At 39.7% G+C, this 26,707-nt stretch overlaps 1 protein-coding gene across 2 annotated transcripts; it reads right to left on the reverse strand.

The window, feature by feature from the left end:
- Positions 1–26,450, reverse strand: st3gal4 (ST3 beta-galactoside alpha-2,3-sialyltransferase 4). 2 transcript variants are annotated; one of them, XM_069147702.1, is made up of 12 exons: positions 26,143–26,450; positions 18,702–18,769; positions 17,126–17,195; positions 15,455–15,536; positions 15,045–15,134; positions 13,630–13,727; positions 13,242–13,305; positions 12,717–12,812; positions 8,955–9,144; positions 8,351–8,488; positions 1,915–2,064; positions 1–1,810 (listed from the first exon to the last, which is right to left on the reverse strand). In XM_069147702.1, exons 3-12 carry the CDS (start codon positions 17,184–17,186, stop codon positions 1,721–1,723), a joined length of 1,059 nt encoding a protein of 352 aa, XP_069003803.1. In that variant the 5' UTR covers positions 17,187–17,195; positions 18,702–18,769; positions 26,143–26,450; the 3' UTR covers positions 1–1,720. The 2 variants fall into 2 exon arrangements, with proteins under 2 accessions (XP_069003803.1, XP_069003802.1); XM_069147701.1 differs by having other exon boundaries at positions 1,915–2,067.
- Between the last annotated feature and the right edge of the window lie 257 nt (positions 26,451–26,707).

Genomic DNA, 26,707 nt, shown 5'->3' on the forward strand with positions numbered 1-26,707 from the left:
CAATATGAACAATATGCAGGTAAAACACACAGATTTAGGCAGAACAGAACATACAACTGAGCAGGACAACAGCAGAATAAGCCTGTGGTAGTAAACACATCCCTGGTTAGTGATGTGGTGAACTCAGCTAGAGTACTGACACAGCACATCATACGTGTACTTCAAACATACCTTACAGTCTAACCTTAAGAACGTCTACATCGCTATTCAAAAGACACAATGTGGCACTCAAGTGTGACATCAGTAACAAAGCACATGTCCATCAGAGTATCAGAAATGTAGAATAATAAGTAGGCTGTGTTGTGGCTGTATTACAGCATTGATTGAAACCACAATAAATGTCTCCTGTTACAATGACCTCAGTTGACAAGCTGGCCCCTGTCACAGCTGATGAAGGACCACCATGTGAGTGAGCATAGTTTATAAATGCCAGGGGCCCGATAGCATTCATGTCAACACTAATAGAGGGGCATGTGTACACAGAGTAAAAACCATCATTAACATCTGTCACTAGCAGCAAATGTATATTAATCATTCTCATTTCTTTGCATTGTGCAATTATCTGGTCTTCCAGATGGTCATACTGCACGTGTTCCTGTGCAAATGTGCTATAGTGCTCGTGTTACGCTTACCATTGCCCCAGGCACTTTAAGAGGGGCTGCTGCATGACTGCACCATGTGCAGTGCAGTAACTACTTATTGTACTGTATATTATGCATGCAATGGAGGCCCTCTGCCATCTAGTGGTGAATAGTGATAATAGAATGAACTTCAAACGTACAGCAGGTCTATGCCAGTTCATATAGCAAAGCCTGTCCAGTGAATTATGTGAACACAGATAACTTGGAATTCATTTTATTCACCTTTGAATGAAAAATGTACTTCATTCTGTACATTACAAAATATCCAGTGGTATCATTTATATGTGAAAAAAACAATTAAATAAATTAAATGACTGAAACAATTAATATAATTAAAACTTTACAAATAAGCCAAATATGGGTAGTATTTCCAGTCCAAGGAATCTAAACGTGAATTAAAGTCATTTTCCTTTCTTTGTAATTAAAATGTATATTATAAGTGTCTCCCCACAACTCCACTGAATTTTTTTTTTATTTAGAGCTTAGAAGGAATATATCTGATTGGAAAATGAATGTCAGACCATGGTAAGTGTGTAAAAAATAATCAAGACTTCCTATTTTACAGGTCAGTTGTACATGAAGTCTCTGGACAAAAGAGCCCCAGTATGAGCTGTATATCTGAAATGCTTGATTCCAGCAAGGTTTTTAAAAACAACATCAAAGCCTGGATTTACCCAAGATCCAATGTAAACAGATGTTTGCTGATGCTCACAAAGACACAACTGGGTCACCACATTAATAGTTAAGTATCCTGTGAATAAAATGTAATAGTCGTGATCCCGAAAGTTACAAAAGTTATGCAAAATGCTGAGTAACATTACCAAAAGTTATGTTGAAGAAAGCAATTAAATCGCTTCTATTGTCTTTCAGTTTTACAGAACATAACGTGTCCCGGGAGGTAAAGGTTCATTAGAGCTCAAAGTGTGACACCACATGATGATTTAATAGACCAGCAAGATGTCCGGAATCCCACTGCAGAAGGCACATTGACACCTGATTTAGGTCAGATAACATAAACCAAATTCAATTATGATTTGGCGTTCAATTTTAGTTTGTGATGAAATGGAACTGGAAAAGTATCATAGATGCGGGTGCAGATAGGAAATGGCTCCTGAATCCTCGAGTCTTTTTAAGGCTTGAGCTTCATGATTGAGGTCATGGTAAGAGTTCTGCAACAGAGAGGAGGAGGAGCAGTAGAGAATTTAGAGCTTTTCCTACCTGCGTGTTGAAAACACAGGCAACATTTGAAATACTATGGATGATTACCACCCACCTTCATAGACTTCATGGTGTTATATCCGTAGTAGTGAATAGGGTACCGTTGGTTCTTGGAGCTTGGGTATCCAAATCCAGCAACGTGGACCACGTCACAGTAGTTGAGAGAAACAAAGACAGCAAGGAGACCCGTGGTAGGATGCACTGGCTTCTGTAACACACAATAGTTTGTGACAGCCGACAGCAATCACTGTGTCTGTTATGCGAACAGCTTGAAAGAAACTCCTGGTTTAAGTTACCTTGGTAAAGTGTAATTATTAAACAGGTCCTGCATTACAATGTATGTGACCAAATCCCTGTGTGGTATGATGTACGAGTGCTTTAGTGAACGAACGAGCCTTGTCGTATAAAAAAGATTATGCGCATTTATGTAAAAAAAAAAAAAAAAAAAAAAAAAAAAGCAAAATTTAGTATCAGCTGTGCAGTGAAAGCAAGAGCTGGAGTGTCATACATCTCTTCTAGCAGGCATTAATAAACGATTCCTCTGGTTTCACCCTAGATGGCGGTAGAGGGAAGCAGAAATTGCTCATCACAAGTATTTCCACTGTGGAATTACATCTAACTACCTCAGCATTACTTTGTATCTCTATCAACACCTAAGCAGTTACAGTTTTCGATCTGTATTACCTCTTGTTCCAACAGAATTCAAGCGTTATATGATGTACAATATTTAACTTAATGTGAGCTTTGGGACGAACAGGAAAAAAAATATATGTTCAATCATTTCACAGGCAGGGTAAAATATAGTCTTCGGTGTCTTCTCTCGCTGTCTCTATCTGCATCCTTGCATGCTTGACCGAAGAATTGCAGTTATTTAGCCGCCTGCAGTGCAATTTTCTGCTTCATAATTACTGCAGGAAAAAAAAAAATCCAACAACCTTGCGAGCAAATGCACTAAAACACCCCCTCAAAAGACAAACATATGAACACAAACTGTCTCCACCACTCTGAGTGTGCAGATGAAAATGCTGCAGGGTGCACGACTGGTTTAACTTCAGCTAAAATATGCATTCATATTCTGATCTCAAACATTTAAGAGAAACAAAAGAAGCTTAGTGTTCAGCTGTTGAAAGCTGATATCAATGATAAATATCTAAGAACAAACTTAAGGTGCTCCAGTGCTGCCTTTGAGGTTATCAAATAGTCTCCTCATGGAAACCTTTTGTCTCAGCTTAGTATGAGGAATTTATGTGTGTATGTGTGTGTGTTATGCAGATCAAAATCAGCTTTCTGCTTCATTTATAAAAACTGAGGTGTGTTTTAATTACCATACAGACATTAGACTCAATGGCACAAAACTAAGATTAGTTTTATCTGAAAACAAGCAAATAGAGAAAAAAAAAAAAAAAAATACAATTCACATGTTAAGAGTAATTTCATAACTACATCTAAGTTTTGATTTGTGTTTTTACACTCTTATGTTAAAAAATTTAGTGCAAGGATGAGCCCTTAGGGACAGAACATAGACATTAACAGCCAAAATTATATCAATTAATAGACAACAAAAACATGAATATAATAACATCAAACAACACACATAAGCAAACAGAGCTCCCTCACAACACCAAACCACATTCACCCCCCCCCCCCAGCCTCGTTTCCTGTCATCTCTCCACTGTCTGGAATTAAACCCCCACAAAATATCTTGACTGCTTGAATGCACTTTTTACACACCTGCCGAAAATGTATGGGACAAAATTATGTCATTAAATCGCAGCCAGGGTCCTTACCAAAACCAAACAAACTGAGTGCACCAATAACCCCAATTAAATCTCTTGGTTGGCATGCTTGACCGAAGAATTGCAGTTATTTAGCCGCCTGCAGTGCAATTTTCTGCTTCATAATTACTGCAGGAAAAAAAAAAATCCAACAACCTTGCGAGCAAATGCACTAAAACACCCCCTCAAAAGACAAACATATGAACACAAACTGTCTCCACCGCTCTGAGTGTGCAGATGAAAATGCTGCAGGGTGCACGACTGGTTTAACTTCAGCTAAAATATGCATTCATATTCTGATCTCAAACATTTAAGAGAAACAAAAGAAGCTTAGTGTTCAGCTGTTGAAAGCTGATATCAATGATAAATATCTAAGAACAAACTTAAGGTGCTCCAGTGCTGCCTTTGAGGTTATCAAATAGTCTCCTCATGGAAACCTTTTGTCTCAGCTTAGTATGAGGAATTTATGTGTGTATGTGTGTGTGTTATGCAGATCAAAATCAGCTTTCTGCTTCATTTATAAAAACTGAGGTGTGTTTTAATTACCATACAGACATTAGACTCAATGGCACAAAACTAAGATTAGTTTTATCTGAAAACAAGCAAATAGAGAAAAAAAAAAAAAAAAATACAATTCACATGTTAAGAGTAATTTCATAACTACATCTAAGTTTTGATTTGTGTTTTTACACTCTTATGTTAAAAAATTTAGTGCAAGGATGAGCCCTTAGGGACAGAACATAGACATTAACAGCCAAAATTATATCAATTAATAGACAACAAAAACATGAATATAATAACATCAAACAACACACATAAGCAAACAGAGCTCCCTCACAACACCAAACCACATTCACCCCCCCCCCCCCCCCCCCAGCCTCGTTTCCTGTCATCTCTCCACTGTCTGGAATTAAACCCCCACAAAATATCTTGACTGCTTGAATGCACTTTTTACACACCTGCCGAAAATGTATGGGACAAAATTATGTCATTAAATCGCAGCCAGGGTCCTTACCAAAACCAAACAAACTGAGTGCGCCAATAACCCCAATTAAATCTCTTGGTTTGCTGCCTGTAAAGTTTAAAATTGGTTTCAAGGCGCTCATCATTGTTTTCATATCAATTCAAAACCCCGCTCGTCAAAGTTCTCACCCAAAACACTGAGCTGACTCTGATTCATGGTTGGTTGCTTCAAAAATAAAGCCCACAGTGATGATGCATTTGCTTAATTCAGTGAAAAAAAATTTGCTTTTTGACAATATTTAACAGAAAAACTACACAATAGTAACGAGTATCTATAAAGCATTATCAAAATTATAAAAAATACAAGTTATTCATCCCTATTACAACAATATTTAGTACAGCGTAGAAGCCCTGCCAAGCTGTGGAAAGGTCTAAGCACAAATTCCAAATGGTTTACTCTTGGCAATAGATAAAAAGAGATCAGATTAAAGTACACAACCCAAGACTTCACTAAAGACTCTGTGAGACTGAAAGAGATTGTGTATTACACAACTCAGCAAACTGATTATCTCCAACAGTGTGATTCCCGTTTTTCCTCTGTGTAGCCGTACACAAAAGAAATATGTAGAAATGATCCTAAAAATAAAACTAATATACATTTTCTGAAGTTTTTGTCTTCATCACTTGTGATCAGCCTTTGCAAAAACCATAAGGAAAGAAAGAATGTCATGTGACTCTACTGACATCTTTAGCTTGTTTTAGGAAAAACAAGAAGTAAAACTAATGTGGGATTTAATGAGATGAGACATGTTTGTTGTGTTGTCCCTAGCTGGCTCTTTCTGTGCACGGAGATGTCCCTGTGTTGTTTGCCACTTCCCATACGAGTCTGTCAATGATTATCCATGTTCACAGAGGCAAGAAGAATCTCTTGCACATGACGTGGAGAGAGATGAAACTTGCGACAGACTTTCCCAGCAACCTTCCCATGTCTTTCTCCTCCTCAGCTTTCCATATTATCATCAAGTTTCCTCTGTGATAGTCCTGTCTGCGAGGAAATTTCTTTTGTTCAGTGCCTCACTGGTGCACGTACCCGTGTTTACAAAGGCCTACCTCCAATATTTTCCCTAGCTAAGGCTTAATGATTGCCTGGACTATGCATTTCTACCCAAATAAAAGGCCCTCTGTCATTTGAATACAGATTCAGATAAAATGATGCATGTGAAAGACTTTTATTTTGTTGAATTTCTGATAGTAGCCATTGAAAAATCCAGCTGCACGCCTACAGTAGTTGCCAACTGTCTGTACCCAAACAACCAGCAGCCTCCAAAACAAATTTTGCTTTTAGTTTGACATTTTAGAAAATATTAGCTTTTTTGCATGTGCATTGCAGTATTCAGAGTGGTATTTGAACAGAAATATTATCTCTCTTGCCAAGTGTTGCATTTGAATAACTGCTACTTAGAAATCATCCCTGCTCTTAGATCTTGTGAAAATGACAATTATTGGGCAGAGCTTTTACCCTCCAAGCGCTATCAGCTTCGATGTTAAGTGTTACATGCAAAGAAGAAATGTAAAGTCTCTAGCAGCAGCACTCACATGTCTATAGGCTCACTTTTTCTGGCTTCCTTCAGCGAGTTTTGAAAGAAAGTGGAAGCATGACCCAAAGAGAGGGTTATCTAAAAAAATGTGAGCTCTACTGTAGTGATACAGAAGCTGATATGACCAGAGCAGCCTTGATAATAACTGAGCATGACTGTCTTTTTTTTCTTTGAGTTAGAAACTGATGAGCACTTCGCAATGGGACACAGCTGACATTCTGTGTGTTAGCCTCATGTGGTAGCCAGCACACAGGCGAACACCAGCGCTGTGCAGCAACCCGTCACATAGTTTGGACCCATGCCCATAGATCCCTGGTGAGAGTGGATAAGGAGGGGAGGGGGGCTTGCATACTGTCACCACTGCAACCAGACCCACACAAGCTGAGCACAAACTTGTGCTTGGGGGTGAAATGGGTATGAACATATTAGTGTTATGGTTGTCCACTTTTGAGCAAAAAAGGAAGGAAAGGCAAGAGAAAGAGAGAAGGGGTTGCATGTGTGAGAGTTTGTGCAATCGCATGTGCTGAGGAGGTGCTTGGCTATCTGGCAGGGTCATTATCTGAAGGAGGGTGGGGTATGTGCAAAGAGGAGGTCTGCTACAGTCAGGATTCCAGCTGGTATTTGGCAGATGAGGAATACCCAAGGACAAACAAAGGGGAAAGAAACGCAAGAGGACTGACGACAAGTTAGAGGTGGACAGAAATCTAGGTTTTCTTGTGTTCAATATTGTTTCATTTAAAAAAATTAAAAAAAAAAAAAAAAAAAAGATTGTTTACAGCCCTAACTGGAACTACTTCTGATGTTTTTTAGCTGCATGTAGGCCCCAGTTCTCTCAACACTTCATCCCACTATCTCTCCTCCTCCTGCCCACCTTCCTCTCCCCTTGGCCCTTTCCATACAGTCTGTGCAGATGGTGCAGAGCTCCTGTTGGGTGAGCCTGCTGATTGCCTGAAGGATCGCTGCCTTCCCACTGCTCACTTTTCTCATGCACCAGCCAGTTGTGTTTGTACTGCAGTCCAAAAAGGGTAACACCCCCCTCCCCTTCACTCTTTTGACAAAAAGGGACTCAGGAGAGGGGGAACAAGCAGAACCAAAACAAAACTTGGCCTGGGCCCACGTCGGGGACGATCCCCACCAAACACAGTGCAAGCACCACTTGGCAGAAGGCTTCCAACTGGCCAATAAAAACTTTATCCTACATGAGCTGCAGTCCAAGCCAAATCCCAGGATGTTTCAAAATCTGATCTGCAAAAAAAACTTCACGCATCGTGTTTTCTCATTGCACAATCGCTGCTGTCTCGAGATAATTTAGGGTTATGTTTCCACTTTTGTTTGTTGTGTTTCTATGAAGTTATCTTGTATTTCATTTGCTTTTTCCTTTGCTGTGTCCATATTTTCATAACCAAAAGTCACAAAACAGCTCAGCTAAACTTTTAAATGAAGAAGAAAACATGAAGGTCAGAATTCTGGACATTCTCCTGAGAAAACAGCAATAATCAGCTTTGCAGGGAAGGAACACTGGGAACTGTCTTTTGTCTAAAAACAGAGCATCTGGCTGAAATTTATACAATATTTTGGCTTTCCTTCGAAAGCCTATTATTTCCCAGGGATTTGCTGTGTAGCCTAGAAGACATGAGGCACTTATCTTGTAATGAGATGCCAGAATGCCAAGCAGAAGCTAATCTTCATCATGTTCTGCAGTAATTGGATCCACAAAATCACCACTGACCTCCAACATTTCACCTACTATATTTCAAGAGAAATGCCTCTTCTAATAAACTGTTTATCACAGAGGTCAAGACGTATCACTCGAGGAACTGTGGCTAATCAGTGGATACTCCATCCACCCTTGTTAACATTCATGTGGGAAGCAGTGAAGGGCAAAAGGAGAAAAAAGGGAGGTATGAGAAAAAGGGAACAAACAAGAGAGAAGGTTCTGGTGGGAAAATTGCAGTTGAGGGTGCCAGAAAAGCTCAGTGTTGCAACACAGGAGAGACATCGCCACCACAGATTCAAACAGTTTTATATTGATTGGGTTAGAGAATTGAAGAATTAAGGGAACAGTATGGTTTGGACCTGAACCAACATTTCTGATTCTGAAATTGTGATCTCCACACCTGCAGCTCAAAACAGATTAGTGGCAGTGATCACTCACCTGCTTCGTCTTTGGGTACATATTGATCTGGAGCAGTCTGTCTGCAGTGTGGTGCAAAAAGTAGGGGTCCAGCACTCGGATTTTACCGACGTTCCCCAACCAGATTTGGGGAGGGGGCTTCCAAAAGCCTTTCCTGATCTGGAGTGCACACACAAACAGACAGGAAGATAAATTACAGGATGTTCTGAAACTGGAAGGGAAAAAAGGACAGAAGGAGAGTTAAAGATTGCTATTTTTGGATGGTCAAATGAGTTCATTACCGCAAACAGAGATGCAATTGAACCTATGACTCCCTCATGTCTGGAGGCAACTAAATTGTTGTGCAAATTAGCGGGTAATGACCCTGCAACTATTAGCAGTGGGAGGCCGGAGGTGCCGGGAGCAACAGAGTGAAGCATGTCTGCGATGGAAACTACATTTAACTCTGAAGGGCGCTGGCATCAGCGAAGTCGAACCTCTTAAGTATTTGTTCCTGATATGGATGGCTGGCAAGAGCTGGAACAGAAACTAAAACAGTTTTTGTGAGGCATAGAGGAAGAGAAAGAAAAGAGAGGTAGAGTGAGATGTGTGTGTGAGAGAGTATATTCTCACACATATCCTGTACCCTCTTCTCATTATAGAGGATCTCTTTGAGCCACCGCAGGTCTTGCTGTTTGAAAGGCACCAGGACCATAAGTGTGTTGGGCTCGTTGTGCAGACCGGGGTTGTAGGAGGCTGACTCGGGGTAGAAGAACCTCATGGTGGTCTTGTTCCCCACGTCTTCCTCATAGCCTCTCACAGGGGCATCATTCAACCTGAGGCAGAGACACAAAACTGCATTCAGGAAAAGGAAGATTTTTTTTAGGGTTGTTTTGTTGAAGATTTTTATTTTTTCAATAACTCATGCAGAAAGTTTTTGGTTTAGCCATACACTCTAATCATTACTTGAAATGTAATTGATTATTAAAGGGAATCTTAATGTCTTTATTGTGTTCAGTTCTGACTAAAGGGTCATGCTGAATTGCACTCGCCACCTCAAGCTAAAGGTTAGGTTAGGTAGTTACTTTATTAATCCCTGAGGGGAAATTTTTTTAAACAGTGTACAGTGGGTACGGAAAGTATTCAGACCCCTTTACATTTTTCACTCTTTGTTTCATTGCAGCCATTTGCTAAAATCAAAAAAGTTCATTTTATTTCTCATTAATGTACACTCAGCACCCCAATCTTAACAGAAAAAAATAGAAATGGAGAAATTTGTGCAAATTTATTAAAAAAGAAAAACCGAAATATCACATGGTCATAAGTATTCAGACCCTTTGCTGTGACACTCATATTTAACTCACATGCTGTCCATTTCTTCTGATCCTCCTTGAGATGGTTCTACTCCTTCATTGGAGTCCAGCTGTGTTTAATTAAACTGATTGGACTTGATTAGGAAAGGCACACACCTGTCTATATAAGACCTTACAGCTCACAGTGCATGTCAGAGCAAATGAGAATCATGAGGTCGAAGGAACTGTCCAAGGAGCTCAGAGACAGAATTGTGGCAAGGCACAGATCTGGCCAAGGTTACAAAATAATTTCTGCAGCACTCAAGGTTCCTAAGAGCACAGTGGCCTCCATAATCCTTAAATGGAAGAAGTTTGGGACGACCAGAACTCTTCCTAGACCTGGCCGTCCAGCCAAACTGAGCAATCATGGGAGAAGAGCCTTGGTGAGAGAGGTAAAGAAGAACCCAAAGATCACTGTGGCTGAGCTCCAGAGATGCAGTAGGGAGATGGGAGAAAGTTCCACAAAGTCAACTATCACTGCAGCCCTCCACCAGTCGGGGCTTTATGGCAGAGTGGCCCGACGGAAGCCTCTCCTCAGTGCAAGACATATGAAAGCCCGCATAGAGTTTGCCAAAAAACACATGAAGGACTCCCAGACTATGAGAAATAAGATTCTCTGGTCTGATGAGACCAAGATTGAACTTTTTGGCGTTAATTCTAAGCGGTATGTGTGGAGAAAACCAGGCACTGCTCATCACCTGCCCAATACAATCCCAACAGTGAAACATGGTGGTGGCAGCATCATGCTATGGGGGTGTTTTTCAGCTGCAGGGACAGGACGACTGGTTGCAATTGAAGGAAAGATGAATGTGGCCAAGTACAGAGATATCCTGGAAGAAAACCTCTTCCAGAGTGCTCTGGACCTCAGACTGGGCCGAAGGTTCACCTTCCAACAAGACAAAGACCCTAAGCACACAGCTAAAATAACAAAGGAGTGGCTTCGGAACAACTCTGTGACCATTCTTGACTGGCCCAGCCAGAGCCCTGACCTAAACCCAATTGAGCATCTCTGGAGAGACCTGAAAATGGCTGTCCACCAACGTTCACCATCCAACCTGACGGAACTGGAGAGGATCTGCAAGGAAGAATGGCAGAGGATCCCCAAATCCAGGCGTGAAAAGCTTGTTGCATCATTCCCAAGAAGACTCATGGCTGTACTAGCTCAAAAGGGTGCTTCTACTCAATACTGAGCAAAGGGTCTGAATACTTATGACCATGTGATATTTCAGTTTTTCTTTTTTAATAAATTTGCACAAATTTCTACATTTGTTTTTTTCTGTCAAGATGGGGTGCTGAGTGTACATTAATGATAAATAAAATGAACTTTTTTGATTTTAGCAAATGGCTGCAATGAAACAAAGAGTGAAAAATTTAAAGGGGTCTGAATACTTTCCATACCCACTGTATATCAGGGCAAACAGTGCAAAGAGCTTCCCGCATGAAACACTTACATTTCAAGTCTGACTGAAAACATACACAGAAAAAGAGTGAAAGTGGAATTTTGGGATTCCGTTTTAGTCAGAAAAACCACACTGACATTTTTCATAATATTAATACATCAAAAAACATCCAGCCTTGGAACAGAGCCTTTCTCAATATCATGTCAAGATAATGATAATAATTGTTTCAAAAAAAAGTGGTTATTTCAATAATTGTGTTTTAAGCGGCCTTAAAAAAAAACAACCTCCATTATCCATTACCCACAGGGATCCATCAAAGCTAGCAGACTGGTTAGCCAACCAGCGAGTGGCTAATCTGCAGTAAAAGCAAACGTCCAATGCTTATTACTTCACATGGAGCATGATTCTAACTTCTCATTTAACAGTTTAAGAAGACTGAAAACATTATTCACGATGATTTGATTTCCGCACTTAACTGAGTGCGACTCATTAAAGCTAATGTTACGTCACTTAATGCCGTGTTAATGCCGAATGTTTGCATGTGGAATGTGGAGTCCTTGTGACCTGCCGATTTTGGACACACAGGTCCCTCTTCTTCCTCCACGTGTTCTGTCACATGTTCTACAGTTAACAAAAACTCGCCTTAAAACAATACCGTAAAAGAATTACCTGTAAATAGGACAACTAACCTTTTGTATACATCCATCTCCAATTACTTTGAACACATTCTTGACACAAGAACTTGTAAAATCGCATCATAACTCAATCTTCGACCAACTAATTAACACAGTAGCTCGCAGACCAAGACCTTGTTTGGTTAAATGATTAGTCTGCACTTTTGGAGATTTAAGTCTCAACAGGCTGTTAAAACGTCTTGCGGTGTTTCTAAGACCAAATCGGCTCGATGACGTCAAACTCTCAGGCATGCATTGAATCCTGAACATCAATAATCTTACTCTACTTGGCCAGGAAACTATTAGGTCCTAAGAAGAGAAGGGAGAGATGTGAGGGAGGAGGAAGGGCCTGGTGGGGAGGAGAAAAATGCATTGTGGCCAGGCCAAATACTGGCTGTTCGAAAGAGGCTTATAAAAACTCAGAATGCATGTGTTCATTCCAAGGCTGTAAAGTCAGATTTGAAAAGTGCCTGCGTCCCTCAGCAAACTAAAGGCTTTCTCTCCATCTTTCAAGAACTTTATTTGACCCAAAACTTTGCTAATTGCTCAAAGGAGGGCTCCGTGTCAGAGTCAGATGGTCACACAGTTGGATGCTGTCCATCATTAGTCTATAGCCCAGTGAATTTATATCTTTCTCTCAGTGGTTGGGGGAAGAAAAAAAATCACCACACTCCCTTGTTAAGGTCATTTGCCAACGATCTGTCTGTTCTTAATTTCCCTGTCCTGGCTGCCCTGAAACATGATGGTAGTTATGAACACAACAGTTTTGTGTATTATTATTATTACTTTGAGCGTCAGTTTTGTAATACATGAAAAACAATAGTACAGCCGCCTCTTAAAAATGCCCAACTTGAATTTGAGTTTTCATGATGTTAACCCATCGTGCAGTGCATTTTAAATAAAGGAAAATAACAATAATAATAATGATAATGAGTTAATGTGATCGCACTAGTAAAATACTTCTGTGTGGTGTTTTTCTTACCGAATGACCACGTCGTATTTGTTGATGATGCTTCCCAAGGAGGTGTTTTTAATAGCAAAGCCATTGCCTATGACTACACAAGTTCTGCATTCAAGGCTGTGGACAAAAAAAACACACATATATATACACACACTGTTGAAATTTGGCACTTCTGTGTTCAATTACCTTCATCACAGGTCCTGCGATGACTGTTTTAATGTTTTGTGCAGTTACATCAAAATGTCTCTCTGGAAACATAACCGGCAACTTATCATTGCTATAGCAACAGCACACATTGGTGGTTTAATCGGAAATAGCTGGTTGTATGGGTGGAACGTAGCTACTGCTCTGTTTGAGAGGTGTTTCCTTATCTAGTTTATTAAATATTTGTTGGTGCCAATCCTGGATCACCTGTACTGCACTATATGGACTGACACAAAACAAAAATAACAATATCTGAACGTATATGATAAACCTTGGTTGCAACAATGAACTTTTGAGCTTTAGTATCATTTGCAAAGTTGGCTAAAGCACACTCACACTTACTTTTCGATGTTGGCAGGCATCTGATAACTTGCAGTTAGAGCAAGAACTTTCAGTAGCAACAGCTCTGGGAGGGAAAGTGAGAAAATAAAAAGCTGAATCCAGAAGTTTCGAAACAGAACTTCAATTCACAAAGATGGCTTAAAATAATTTAAGTGTCATATATAAATCGGTATCCTGTAATTGACTGGTGGAGTATTACATGTTTTGACTTGATACCAGGTTGGACAAGTATGAAAGTTCTTTCTATTTTTTTTTTTTTTTTTCATGTCATGTTTTTCATAGTTCAGTAAAAGTGGGCAGGCTCTAACATGAAGTAATCACAATCATCAATCAACCAGTAAGTAATATTTGAGAGTAGAGGATAATGGACAGTGCAGAGTCAACATACCATTGCCCTTAATGCCATATGGTAATGCCTGCTTTGACAGATGCTCCCGCCAAAAGAAATCCTCCATTTTCAGAAAAAGCTGCATCCGTCTGCTAATGCTGGATGAGAAGTGTCAGAGAAGGAATTACAACATTAATACCGCAGTGTACAGGGTTTCACTGTGGAGGTGAATTACATTACAGGAGGCTTTGTGGCTGAGCGAGCGGCGAGGTTATAAATGAGGGGTAAGACAGCGAGAGTGAAGAAAACTGCTTTTTTGGCTAAAATAACGATTAAACCACACAATGGACAATACCATCTGTGCTGCCAAGCCGTACAGTGCGCACACTGGCACATGAAAAACTGCTTCATGTGCTTGAATGATGCCTTAACTTCACTAAATGTTGCAGCACCCATTGAAGCAGGTAAACCAGATGCATTAGAAGAAAATCTGAACATTTACATGATGTCATTCAATAGCAATTTCCCTCATTAAAATCCTCTGTTGGCGGTTCTCTGCTGAGGAGAGAAAAAGGAAAACAATAACATTCACAGAGCCTGCGGAGTGAGACAAATGTGGCAGGTTGTAATATGTGAAACAGTTGCTTTTCTGTGTTCGCTGGCTTCAGACTCCAGCTGTTTATGACCTACTGTCTTTGACAGTGAGTCTCTCAGACATTTATTACCCTTGTGTGCCAGCTAGCTCTCCACAGGACATCAGGATAAATCTGCGGGGAGGGGTCTAATTAGAGAAATGTCACTGTGATTGCCCGGAAGGCCTCGCCCTGACTGTAATGACTAATGTGAAAATGCAAGTACAACTGACCAGCAGCCTCATACAAACATGGTTCTTTTACAGGGCTAAACACAGGGATTGTGAATCTGAACTGGTTTAAAGGTCGAAGGGCAGGCGGTGGAAGGTCTGCTGGGTTGAAGGACCCTTTGACAAACCGCAGATGGAGACCATATCACATTTTTGGAACAGAACGGAGCCCACAAAAAGACGAGTAAACATACAGCTGAATAAACTGATAATAGAGCGAGAAAAAAAATAAATGAGCGGCGAGTTCGGAGATGTGGAACAATGACTCCTTCACGAAAACCAGCTATTGTCTACCTCCAAAAAACGTAATCAATAGCACATACTGAGACTGATTGTTTTCATATTTATTCTCCCTCAATCATTTCAAGACATTCCACTCGAGTGACTAGGACTTGCTGTAACCATTACCAAGATGGAAACTCTCTCTCTTTTTTTTATTTTTTTTATTAACAAGTTCTGCTCTTTCTCACTAAAATATACTTTTCCTTCATGATGGGTAAAACACAGTCCAGTTTTAAGAAGCCTGGCACCTTATGTCAAATAAAAATGTTGGCATGTTAAAAAAAAAAAAAAAAAAAAAAAAAAAAAAATGCACAGACATGCCATTACTCACTTAAAGTTAAGGCTCTCCCACTTCTTCTGGGTTAGCCAGCCACCACACAACGACTTGCTACTGTTCGGAGACTTGCTGGTGCCTCCATAGCTGAAAGACAGACAGTCACCACAACTGGCTTGAAAATTCCTGCTGAATCCATAAAAATGAAATGTGCCAGTAACTGTGTCCAGAGCGCTCAAAAAGTGCAAGAATGGGCATGTGTGTGCCTCTGTTGACCAGCAGCTCCGCCCACTTGATGTAGATTGCTTACTTGACTTTTAGTGACTCAGCACTATACAGACCTCAGGAGATTATTTTTGTTTTGCCTCAGAAATGGGCAATTCTGTGCTTTTGTGACATCAATATCAGAGCGACCACAAAAGAACAAAGGAAGAAAGACACGTCTGTGTTAGCGTTTGTGCAATTACCTCTGAAGTATAGCATAGGAACAGTAGTAAGTGATGAAGGAGATGAAGAAGAGGAGAACTGGGAGAAGCCTAAGGCACCATGCTGGAGTAAATAGAGACAAAAACAGATGCAAACAGAAATAAAAAAGTAGGCTCAAGTTTTTTATCAACATTATGACAATCAAAGTAAAAGACACTGGACTGACTAAGCGTACTGCAGAAAACTCGAATCACTGCCCCCTCGTTGTATACCGCCGCCAATCAGTCAAGTTGCAGTTTACATCCATGTCTGTCCAGACTCATAATATATGTAGTGAAGGTGGACACCCAAGATTAGTGTCACCATGTCAGTATCTGACCAAATGTGAAATCTGGCCACAATCTCCACTTTTGTTCCTCAGGGTATGTGTGACTTTAATGTCACATTGTAGTTGACCTTTGACCTTTTGGATAAAAATGTTATCACCAAGTTATCTTATTAGACATTTGTGAGATGTTGCCATAATTAGCATGTGAATTCTTGAGTTATGGTCACAAACAGGTTTTGTGAGGTCACAGTGACCTTTGACCTACAAATTCTATTCAGTTCCAAGGCTGCATTTGTGGCAGACTTGTAGAAAGTTCCTCTACGCCTTTCTGAGATAGCACATTCACAATAGAGCATGAACAAAGAGGTTGCAGTGACCTTGACCTTTGACCTACCAAAATCAAATAAGTTCATCGTTGGGAACAATTGAACATTTCCTGCCAAGTTTGAAGAACCTTCCTCGAAAGCATTTTTGAGATAGCATGTTTGGACGGACGGACAGACGAACAACACAACAGCACGATGTCTCTGAGTATGCGACTGTGCACCATTTAAATCAGATGAGCAGTCAATACCCATGTGGGAATTGTAAACTGATACTGAAATGAACGTAAATCAGCTTTTCTGCCAGTACCACTTGCTATTTAGTTTCAAGTTTACAGGAAACTGCCCACCTGTTGTAGTTTCTGTTTGACAGCAAAAATAAAACTCGCAAATTAAGTCAAATAATTTGAATTTTAACTGTTCAAAAAGTGTTTAAACACCAGTCACAATTTAAAAAAAATACAGATGAGCAGCATTTGGGAAAAAAAAAAACTGGAATGAAGAGTTAATGTACACTGTCATCATGAGTGCTGTGAGCTGTGATTTTGACTAAAACTGATTCACTGAATGAATTTTGGAAAACCCCTGCTGAGTCATCCAAAGCCAGAAAATTAAACCATATTATCATTTAACTATTCTCAGGACCGCTGTGCTGTTCATACTCTGCTTTCCAGACTCCTGCAGTACTGTAACATGTTTTTGGTCCTGGGACAAGGAACCAGCAGTACTGTCCATCTACAGCAAGGCAGGGAGCATGACACTTTTAAAGGGTTAGATAAGATACCAGTGCATGTATGTCTGTCCATTCAGTATAAAGTTTGTAGCTAGATAGCAGAGCACAAAGACTGAAAACACGGGACTACAGCTCGCTTAATGCGATGATTAAATTTTGACAACATGCATTGAAGTCCATAATCCTCTCATCATTGTATGTAAAAGACCAGATTCACTTGATGTCAATGATAGGAGAAAGTCCTTGTGGTTAATACCACAAACATTTAATAACATCTAATGAGAAACAAACAAGCAAAAAAAAACTTGTCCTCGGGAAAAGATCTTACTTTTAGTTGCCTTCTGGGACATCTTCACATGCTCCTCAGTTCTCATGTCTACACAGTGCATGAAGTCATCCTGGTGACAGGTACAGAGAGAAGAAAGACCCAACTGATTAGCTCCTCCTTTAAACTGCTGAAACGTTGGTCGGGGAGGGGAGGGGAACTACAGTGAAATGCTAACTTGAATTATAATGGTCATTTCACACATGTAAATAAGATGACTTGAATGGCCTTACACACAGATGAGGGAGGAGAATACATTTGGAGTGTCAGAGGAACAAACAGATGCAGAGGAGCAAAAAACACAAAAGAAAGAAATAATAATAGAAAGACAGTGAAAGAGGCTGAGAGAGAGGAGGGCAGCAGATGAATACCGATCAGTTTAAGAGGATCAGGCTTGACTCAGACAAACTGGTCCCTGAATCGAAGGATATACCGCATCAGCGCCAGCACTGTCATTCAACTATGCTTTGGATTCAGATTATGGTTTAGATCAGCTTAGAGGACATTTAACGCTACACACATCTGACTATTATTTTCATAATGCACACGATCTTGTCCACATTCTTTCTGATTCATGATTTGGAGTGGCAAGAGTTGTACCGAGGCTGACACTGCTTCAGATCCAACACATCACTGAAAATCAATAGTAGGCTGAAGGAGCGCAGAGCTGAATGGTTATTTTTAGACATGTGTACATGCCAGACAGCAATACCAGTAAGGTAATACTGCTGTAAATCTCTCAGTGAACCCTGCTTGCCCAAACTTCGATTAACACGACCACAGGGATGTTTACGCCACAACATATTGACACTCAATCCACTCCCTGTAAAAAAAAAAAAAAAAAAAACTCCTTTCACAACATATAATATGATGTGATAGTGCTCCCTCCTAAATCAGGGTTTCATGGAGTTATAATAGAGCGGGTGTGTTTTCATCCTAAACCAGATATTAGGCTGGGCTGTGTTTGTTTACTGCTATTGTTTAGGAAATGACGAAAGCACTAAAGAATGTGGACAGGAGCAAATTTCAAATGCATCTCCTTTTTTTTTTTTCCTTTGAAATGAAATGAATGAAACAAGCAAGGAGATTCTCCTCTTCCTCTCTGTGCTGCTGTCTTTGGTAGCAAAGGATCCAAGTGCCTGGATTCACTGTTGAGCTGTTGAAGGGCCTGAGTTGTGCTCATTATTTGGTTAACCCATCCTCCAGCTGACAGAAAAAACACTTTTAACAATGTACTGATTTCTTAAAACATTTAGTTCTACTTTTATATATGACAATATGCTGCTTTTCTCAGTTCAATTGTTTATCTTTCAGTTTTCAACATTTGTTCAGATAATTAGGTAAAATGTGTGTCTGGGTTTTTGGAATAGTTAATGTGCTTTTTCACATTTTACAAACTAAACAATTGATCCCTTCACTGAAAAAACAGATCATATTTGCAGCGAATCATTGCATGACTGACAGATTACTAGCTCCAATTAGTACAGATTCTAACACACTTCATAATTATCACATGCTTTTCCACAAAATATTACAGTGTCCCAGGGAATTAAAAAAAAAAGAAAACAGGACTTCTTACCTTTTCCCTCTTTCATTTCAGAAGCTAGTGTTGTCAGTGGCTCACATATAATGAGTCCGGGCTTCTCCCTGTTGTAAAACCAAACAATAATTAGACATATGAAAACAACTGGCAAATATTGGCACAGTTAATATGTGACTCTCCTTGTTTTCCACTTGTCTCTGCATTAATGAGGAAACTGATGTGAAACTGCAGCCCTGGACAGAAAGTACTCAAACTAAACAAGAAACATGCATGGCACGTTATTGTATAATGGAACGACTGAAATGGATGCAGTATCATTGTATGATACAAAGTACAATCAAATAAAGATATTCCATAACATCCTTAGTTAACCGCATATCGGCTGACCTTTTTGCTTCCTTAATTTTGGGACTGAAAGCAAATTAATTTGGCACAAATGTCATAAATCAGCTGTTTTTCAGTTTATGAGAGAAGATGTGCTTATTTTCTTTTTTTATTAGACATTCATTGTAACTTAAATGTCTATAGGATGTGAACTTAAAGTTGGACAAAACATTCGATTTAAAGATGGGCTCTAGGAAAATGTCAGTGTGCGTGTGTAATGCAATTTTCACAATTTTCTGCTTTTATAGACTGAACAAGGTATTGATTAATTCCAAAAGTAACTTTTTAAATGCAAAATAAAATAACTCATAGATGCAGACCTATGTAATTCCATCTATAACCATCTATTTCCATCAACATCCTGTTTAAAGTACGCATCACCTCCAGCCTCATCACCCTCACCCTCCTGAACATGAGTCAGTTATACCAGCTGGACATACTGTAGCTCAATAAAGCTCAGAAGGCACAAGATCTCCTCACCGACACCGCAGGCAACACAAAAGCAGAGCAGCACAATAGCTGACTTCAATACAGTGTGAGGGGAAAGGGGAGGTGGAGAGAGGGCCGGCTGGGGAGCGGGTGGTGTATAAAGAAAGCTGGATGGCTGACTGACACAAGGCAAAAGTCCTCGAGGTGTGTGGGACCAACAGAGCAGAAGCAGAGAAAGATTTAGCCCCGTCAGAAGTGCCCGTCACCACAGATGTTCTTAAAGCATCGCTGCAAGTCTAACTGTGGATCACGAAAGAAATGTAGACAGACCACTTAAAGAGCTTAGTCACACACTGTAGTGATTAAAGATGAGTCAGGCAGCTACCACGAAATAGCACAGTGGAAGTAATTCCAGCACATGGGAAATTTGTTGTCAGCGATTTATTGGTTAAAGCTGCACCCTCCCAAATTCCAGAGGAAGGTAAGGGCTGAGAAAGCTAATACTGATGGTACTTGGAGTTAATAAGAGTTGAGATCATGTTTTCATTAATTAAGCTAATTGTTATAGATAAATATTAATGTTGACATACTTAAAAGAATTAACGTGAGCTCTATATTTAAGGTATGTAAACAAATAATCATAATTGGTTCACATTTATCAATTCATATATTGTGTTTGCATTATGTATTCATTTTGAATTGTTCTGAGAGCATGTCTTCACACACACTTACACACAGGTCCCATCATAATGTCCTCATAGCAGTCATAATCTCTGAACAGTGCAAGGCCTTGCAGATTTATTGTGTGATTTATTGTGGCAATTCTAAATGGGTGAAGTCCTTGCACCACGGTTGGCACGGAGATAAATCACGACTCAAAACAACCTTCTCTTCTAAAGCCTCTTTCCACCTCCCAGCTGATTTCTTTCAACCACAGACACACTCTCTAAAGAAAATCACATGTGCGTTCTGCTCACAATGGAAAATCACCTCTAAAACACATAATCCCTGAATTTAATCCAGTCAGAACTACTAAATCTGGTGCCCATTTGTAACATTTCGACCGCTTTTATGAAGTAAAGCTTTTACAGAAATTGTAGGCTTTAATCAACCCCTTATACCTCAAAAAAGCATCTGCATGTGCAAAGGCAGCCCTGGGGAGCTGAAAGTGTGTCAAATGTACTGTCGATTAGACTTGCAGGGCTTTTGTGGCAGTCCATGGAGAGGGCAGGCCCGGTCCTGGGATGGGGTTTTTCCCCAATACCCTGATCCTCTTTGTCAACTTCCACATTGCCAGATGGCAGATGACTACTTTTCCACAGTGAAATATTTTACCATAAATCTACATCTCTATGTAAATTTGCTATTGACGAAATTATTACTTTTTTCTCTTTTGTACTCCACATGTAAGTCTGACTGTCTTAAACATGCATGCATTGATTAACAACCAGAAATACTTCAATCAGGTAATTCAACAGTTACTAGGAGGGATAGATTTTGCCTAACTGAATTGAAAAATATATATTTGATCAATATATCTATACCCACATCAGCTGTAACATTTTAAAATGATATGTTGTAATTGAGAGTATATGAATGTTTGAAAAGCAGCAGTAAAGAATAAACAGTTCACATATAATGGATGAACAACTGAAATAGCCAGCTAAGTGGAATGTAGCCTCTAACTGGTTGAAACAGCTCGGATAAATTGAATAAAAATGAATAAACAGTTCAAAAATGTGCAAGATGTCTTAGCAAAGGCTGTAAACTCAATAAATGTCTGAAACTGTTAGCTAAAAGTAACATTTAAACATTTATATTAAATGGTTAAAATGGCTAAACCTGGATTAATAGCTTAAGTAGTTGGCTAAAAGTAACAAATGAACCGTTCAAATAATGTGTAAATAAATAGATAATGTAGTTTAAACAGTTCAATTGATATGCATAAATAGTTGAACTGGTTAAATAAAAGTAATAAATATACATACAATTAAAAAAAAAAATTCAAATAACAAGTAACATGTCATTACCAAATGGATGAAATGTTTAGCTAAATAAACTAAAGTAATGATTAAACAGTTTGGATAAACAACTGAAATACCTAAACTTGGATAAAAAGCTCATGCAGCTAGCTAAAATGTATGAATAATCAATCAGTAATTGTATTGCTTTGATGTTGTGAAATGGCTGATTAACCTTCACTTTGCATGTTTTTTCCTCTGGGTCTCCGCCTGTCTCAGGTCTCCATCCTGTTACAATTGCTTTCCAGCTAATTATTTTCATGTTATTTTTGTATTTCATTGTTTTGTTTCAAGAGGAAATGTCTTTTAGAGATCCCTTGAAGTTTAAATTTCAAACCGACGTGTTATTTGTTCCCTTAATAACTTCTAAAAGTCACCAAAATGAATGCATGATAATATTCAGAACTGGAACATCCTCTTTTTGTCTTATTTCTTATTATAGTTTCAGGTGATGGCCTTAAGAAAACGCTTTTTGTTTCACAACAGGAAGTTCACCAATATTACATGGGCAAACACACAAGTCCATTCAAATCTTCATAACAGGGCTATTTCCGGCAGCAGCATGATTCATACTAATAGTTAGGTTGTTGTTTATGGCAACAGGACACTCTTCTTAAGGCGACTGTCGGTCAAGCGATGAAATAAAGAATTTATGTTGTAAATAAAAAAATTTATCTTATCAGCATGGTACTATAGTCAGAGTTCTGTAACCTTTGCTCTATGTGTGTGTATGTGCGTGTGCATGCACATAAACACACTGATGGTTCAGCGGGTTCATCCTATTCCCTACTTTGGGAATCAATTTGGTCTTTATAAGTTCTATGGAAGAAACGTTGTCTCAAGTCACTATTTTGGCAGCAGCTGACCATTTCCCGTTGGTCATCACAGTCTATTCAAACATAATGAATCCAGGTTACATGTCTTTGGTGTTCATGGTGCCTCACATCTACTTAACCACTATACAGTGTGTCACATCTGCAGGTAATTATTAGGGCCCGAGCACCGATGGTGCAAAAGCCCTACTGTTCTTCAAGGAATTATTTTTCTTTTCGGTCCTTGTTCTTACAAGTGAATTGCCTTTTTGGAGGCTTTATCATATCATATCATGAAAGTTGGCACACGCATGCATCTGCAGAGGAGAGCCCAGGCAGATAAACAGTGGGCTGATGTCTGAGTTTTTGGTCTTTATGTTTCTAGTTTATTGTAGAAAGACCTTAAAATAAGGTTTATCATCCAAAAACCTTCACCAATGATTTAAACAGAGAAATATTGTCGCTATGTATGCGTTATTATGCTATGAATTTACTGGTCTGGCCCACTTGAGATGAAAGTGGGCAGTATGTGGCCCCTTAACTAAAATGAGTTTGATACCCCTGGTCTAGCTGGTTGATCACATGAACCTAAAGTCGGGTCAGTTTAGCCTAAACGTGTGGTTGATGATATATTGAGAATTTCGTTTGACTTTGTCAAAGAGCATCGCCATGGCGATGCAGCAAAGTTTGATGTTTCACTGTGACACAGGAAGTTGATGTTTAAGGGTACTTGAAACCTCATGAAAAGTGACACATACACCTGGCAGGGTGAGACGATAAATCTGATATGTGTTATGCGAGTGGGCAGCCCCGGCACCTAGTTTGACCTACATGCACCAACATTTTTGGATATGTGTATCACATAAAGATGTATAAAAAAGTCTTTTGGCAGCATGACCTCAATTAAACACAAAGTCCGCCATTTTTAATTTAGTTGCCATTTTTGGCGAATCGCACCCGTTGTATTTTAACAAACTCCTTTCCTCATGCGACTTTGTCAAAGGGCGTCACCGTGGCGATGTGGTAAAGTTTGATGGTTCGCCGTGACACATGAAATGGATGTTTAAGGTCAAAGGATGCTTGGAAGGTATTCTTTTTATTGATATGCAATAAACAAGTAAGCGGGCCTCTTATCACAAAAGTACAGTTAAAAAAAAAAAAAAAAGCTAATTGCTGCATATGACACTCTGCTGTGATAAGAAGAATACATATTTCCTTGGTAACATAAATGTGGTACACAAATAACAAAATGAACTGCATCAATAAAATAAAGGGATAGGCTAATGCATGAGATATAACAGGCTAAAAATGAAGAAGAAAGTTCATGTGTGAAAGTGAACTTTAAATGAGACTTGCGTAAAGAGGAGAGCAAGTGCATTTCCTCTGAAAGGCTATTTCACAAGGTGGGAGCTCTAACAGCCAGCCTCATTTGTTTTTACTGTTGACCTTGGGATGGTGTGCAGTGTTTGGGAGGACAATCTGGGAGATCTCATCTGAGTGTTAGCAGTTGGAAGAATGGAAGACGTGAAAGTGAACAAAATATATTGAAACCAATTCCCTATTTAATCTGATTAATTTGAGGTGTGCTGCTTACTGATGGCCCCTATAACCACAACCTCTCTGCTTTAAGTAAACTAATTAAATTATCTATTTAGAAACTTTCACCAAACGAGTATATTATAAACTATAAACATATGCACATTTTTCATAAAGGACCCTACAAAACAGGGCCTTGGGGTTAGTTAATATTTTAGATTGAAGGACCTTGTCTGTGTCTGTTTCACGTTGATATTTTAATTTAGTCGTGCGGTGAATATTCGCAAACAAATTCACAACAGTTAGATTATCAAACTATAACTTGAGTACCCAAGAGTCCTGTACCTGCTGCCTACTCTGCCCAGTTAAATTGCATCCGGTACAGATACTCTGTACTCTACTCATGGGGATACATTGGCCTAATTGAGAAACTAGACTTTCTTTGAAAACCCCCTGAAGTACTCCTGGACACCAGCAAGTTTGATCACGTTTGCCTGAGATGAAGGCTTTGAGGGCAAATGTGTGTTCATCATATTTTCAAGGCGTACTAATTGACTCAAGCAGGACTGAGTCAGATGGTATATCATGTGTTTCAGCTGATTTGCTACAAGTTGCCATGTGCCAAATATATCTAAGCCCCATTAAATCCAACATCTGTGAAAAGGAGATCTCTCTTATGTGGCCACTGCAATGCTGAATAAATACAACAGCCTGAAAACAGAGATCTCTTTTTTCAGAAAAGTGACAGCAAGGATTGTATATTCATCATGATAAACAGACACAGTTGTGACAAACTAACTAAAAATTAACACTGCTCAAACTAACAAGATACAAGACAGGGAAAAAAAAAAAATCTAAAAGAATTAGTACCAATGGATGACTAATCCATATAATTCTCCCAAATCCCAAATCCCAGCATCACAAATGCTAAATTTCTGTACCCACTTTGGACAGTCAAGTTTCTGTCCCATGCTAAGACAGCAGACGAGGCTATTTGCATACTGATAAAAACCTCCCAGAAAAAGACTCAACCCATGTTTGCATTCAACTTTACAGTTTTGGTAGATTATCTTTAATGGTGTGAAATCCACCATGCTGATCCAGCTGTGAAGATCAGTGGCACGGGGCCAGACCGGACCCAGGATCTCCTGGTTAATGGAATAGTGATGTACAATAAAAAGCCATCAGGATGTGTACGATTTTTTCCAATGGATCTTATCTTTTGAGACAAATGAGCTCTTATTTAGGTTAGGGGCTCTTAAACAAATATCCGTTCTTAATTGATCTCATGTACTGTTTTTTTTTTGCTGTTACACTGAAATACAAAAGTGGTGCTTTAGCTAAATATCTGCAGAAACCAGTACAATAGAGGGAATTTGCTTAGGTTAGGTTAGGTAGTTACTTTATTCATCCCCGAGGGGAAATTATTTCGCTACAGCAGCATCCCGAGGGGGAGCTGCTGCAACAGGTTGCCACGACCTCAGCGCCAACCAACCTGAGGTGCATGTTTTTGGGTGATGGGAGGAAGCCGGAGAACCCACGCAAGCACAGGGAGAACATGCAAACTCAGCACAGAAAGGCCCAGGACTGGATTCGAAACCTTTTTGCTGCGAGGTGACAATGCTAACCTTTGCACCACAAGGGCTTCACAGCTCATTACTGCATCAGGTAAAACAGAATCTGTCAGCCTACTTGCCACCAAAATATTGTAAATCATGATTATATATAACCTCCTCTGTAACTCTACTATAGAGGAACAGTTAGATGCAAACCAATTTCCAATCTAAAATACATGCACTACTTTTGTTGCAAAGTTTGCAGCAATAAGCAGAGATTGATGATTAAATACTGACAAAACTCCAAAGCATCACAGAAAAATCACATTTCTAGATGACAAAAGTTTATGTGTTACCAAAGCAAGCAAAGGCAACTCGTGGTAAACAGACAGACAGACTTTTCCTTCAATTCCACTTCAAGTTAGATTTAATGTCACTGATCACAGGACATATAACAACAGTCTGTCAATTCCTGTCACTGTTCTCCACAAACATAATGTTTCCAGGTCTTCCCAGCTGTCTATTTAAGTGTCCATCCAGCCCCAGGAGACGACCACAATCAAAGAAATCACACAGACTCGCATGTACAAATCAAGACCAGACAAATTAAATGAGACATCCAATGAGGCCAGTTACAGATCAGTGATGTTTCATGCCTCCCAAAGCGTACAAAACTATTCAGCGCACATAGGCTGATCTATGTTAGCTGGGGGGGGGGGATTTTAACATTGCTACTCACCAGCAGTGCTGCCGGACAGATGAGGTTTAATCCGTGGAGCGATCCTGTTGTGCTGCACGATGATGTTGCAACCAAGTTCACGTTGCTTTTGGTGACATCCCCCGCGTGGGAACACGAGAAATATACGTCTGCCTGCAGCGCGCACACACACGGGTGGAAGCGGTCATGTGACGGAGGATTCAAAGCTCAGCCCTATGAACGTTGTACGGTGAAGGCGTACACACACACCCCATCGGGAAGTCAACTGTCATGAATCTCGCGTGCAGATAACGGTTTCACTGAAACGCCTTCTCACTCTGAAACAGCGCCTTCCCTTTTTCTCTCCACGCAGGGACGCATGCGCATGTAGCGACGCGCACTGGCCGCTGGAGAGGATCAAGTCGCAACTTGATGGTGTTGGTGTAGAAGTAAAGCAGAATACGCATACATGTTCCGTGTGATCTACAGCTTATTAGGGCCCGACCGCCCACGGTGCGAAAGCCCTATTGTTATCCAATGAAGTATTTTTTTTTTTCTTTTCGGTCCTTGTTCTTGCAAATGAATTGCATTTTTAGAGGCTTTATCA

The sequence above is a fragment of the Embiotoca jacksoni genome, unplaced genomic scaffold (genome assembly GCF_022577435.1).
Source record: "Embiotoca jacksoni isolate LCO1_2020_lvr unplaced genomic scaffold, fEmbJac1.0.p SCAF_14, whole genome shotgun sequence".
In the NCBI taxonomy this organism is placed as follows: Eukaryota; Metazoa; Chordata; class Actinopteri; family Embiotocidae; genus Embiotoca; species Embiotoca jacksoni.